The following is a 2,336-nucleotide window of genomic DNA, read 5'->3' as shown; positions in this document are numbered from 1 at the left end:
CCCCATTTGCGCTTTTTTTTTTTTGGGCTTTTTCTCTGTCGAGGCGGCAGCTCTTTGCGAAGCCCCTGCACTCTATGGGGAGCATCGGGGTGAAGTTGGGGGATCCATTGGGGCATCCACAGGGGCACCCATTGGGATGGACATTGGGTGCCCATAGAGGTGCCCTCATTGGGATGGACATTGGGTGCCCATAAAGGTGCCCACCGGGATATCCATCCCTTGGGGTATCCACTGGAGCACCTACTGGGATGTCCACTGGAGTCTCCCTGGGGTGCCCATCGAGTGACCCATTGGGACCCCCATCGTGGTGCCCATCAGGGTGCAAAGCCCCCCCGGCAGGCAGATCCTGGGAGAGGGTGTGGGATAACGTGGGAGCACGGCCCTCCGAAGCGCATGGAGCAGGAGCAGCTCCTGGAACCGCCAATGCCAGAGAAACGTGAAAATTAACGTGAAGGAGCAACGCTGGAACTCTTCGTGGTGGAACCGGTCCTTATTTCTCCTGCACAGTGCTCCCTCCAGCAGCTCCTGCTGCCGAGGGCAGCCAAGGTGACAGAGATTTAGTGGGGGAACGTGTCCGGAGCTCCGGGTGTCACAACACTCCCATCGGTCCCAGGAGATCCCAAAGCAAAGGCAACAGCACCTGGAAATCCTCCCCCTGGGGAGGGACTCAGGAGTGGGACACGCTGCCCTTCCTCAGCACTCTGCCCTTCTTCCCACCTCATCCTGGGCTCATTCCCGGCAGGAAAGAGGGATTGTCCCCTCTCCCCTCAGGTGAGGCCCCACCTGCAGAGGTGCTCCAAGGGCTGGAAACCCTCTGGAGCCAGGCTGGGAGAGCTGGGAATGTTCACCTGGAGAAGGGAAGGATTCAGGGAGAGCTCAGAGCTCCTTCCAGGGCCTAAAGGGGCTCCAGGAGAGCTGGAGAGGGACTGGGGACGAGGGATGGAGGGACAGGACACAGGGAATGGGTTCATAGTGGAAAAGTGGAGATTTAGATGGGATACTGGGAAGGAATTGTGCCCTGAGAGGGTGTGAGGCCCTGGCACAGGTTCCTAAAATAGCTGTGGCTGCCCCTGGATCCCTGGAAGTGTCCAAGGCCAGGTTGGAACAGCCTGGGATAGTGAAGGTGTCCCTGCCCATGGCAGGGCTGGCACCGGATGAGCTTTAAGGTCCCTTCCAAACAATTCCAGGATTACATGATTCTGTACAATCCTCACCCTGTACCCACCGACCTGGAAAAGCAGGAAAAGGGGGCAATTCCCGTGGTGGGGCTGAGCCAGACTCTCTGTCCCAGGGACTTTCCAGGGCCAGACTCAGGGGATGTGAGGCCATGGGGAGAGGAACAGAAAGCGGCGATTTTGCACAGAAAATTCACTTTATTGCTCAAAATAGAAGCCATTAGCTGGGCTGTGCCCCTCCCCCTGTGGTACTTATGGACAAATTCTGATTTTTACTTAATGGTTTCCCTGAAAAGGTTGTAATTTTCTTCCCATTCCCATCGAGCCACAGCTCCAGCGCCGTTGTGGTGAACTCCAACGGCCAAGGATGGCTCCTGTTAATTGATATTCCTCATGCTGGGACCGCACTGAAAGAGGAGATGTTTTATTTTAGCTTATTAAAACTCACCTGGTTTGGGGGAAAAAAAGGAATCAAAAGAACAATTAGGGGTGAAAGGAAACGTTCTGGCTCATATTGATTTAAGATCTGCTTAAATTGATATTTGCACATCCCAGTTAGAAACCCGTGATCTTTTCCCAGAACTTATTTTTCTCTTTCTGAGTTGGGTTTTCTCTTTCTGAAGGATCTCAGGAAAAGCCTCAGTGGGAGCAGCCGCTGGCTCCTCTCCCAGCTGGCCACGAGGTGCCTTTGTCACCGTGAGTGGGGACACCGTGTCCCGCCTCTCCATGAGGGTGGAAACACCACCCGGGGAGGATGGGGATGAGGCCTTTGGGGGCACTCAGTGGCACCCAGTGCCACCATTATGGTGCCTTGCAAAGGGCAGCTTCCCATGGGATCGTGTCCCCATGGAGAGCGGGAGGCATTGGGGGTTTCCGGGACAATGTGGCGATCCCTCCCTTAGGATGTCACGGCTCCAAGGGTGGCTCTGCCCGGACGTGCCCCGTTCCTGGTGCCCTGTGAGGTGGCACAGCCGGGAAAGGAAGCTGGAGATGTTCCTTCCCCTCCCCACGTCCGGGGAGAAACCTCGGGCTCAGCTTGTGGGCACGGGGTGTTGTGACACTTTGTGACACCGTCCTGTCCCCAGCAGCCTTTCGGGGAAACCGTCGGAGCTGCCCTTCCCCTTCCCTTCCCCTTCCCTTCGCCTTCCCCCTTGAAAGCTC

The 2,336-nt window shown here is 56.5% G+C and overlaps 1 protein-coding gene across 1 annotated transcript in view; it reads right to left on the bottom strand.

The window, feature by feature from the left end:
- Positions 1-2,336, bottom strand: part of TLE3 (transducin like enhancer of split 3) — a 44,743-nt gene that overhangs the window by 30,554 nt on the left and 11,853 nt on the right. Inside the window, 1 exon segment of the mRNA XM_017738471.1 lies at positions 364-370. Within this exon segment, the coding sequence (XP_017593960.1) occupies positions 364-370 (7 nt within the window).

Source organism: Corvus brachyrhynchos, unplaced genomic scaffold, assembly GCF_000691975.1.
Source record: "Corvus brachyrhynchos isolate BGI_N302 unplaced genomic scaffold, ASM69197v1 scaffold200, whole genome shotgun sequence".
NCBI classification, from domain to species: domain Eukaryota; kingdom Metazoa; phylum Chordata; class Aves; order Passeriformes; family Corvidae; genus Corvus; species Corvus brachyrhynchos.
The sequence above is the reverse complement of the archived record's forward strand: the minus strand, read 5'-3'. Positions and strand labels throughout refer to the sequence as shown.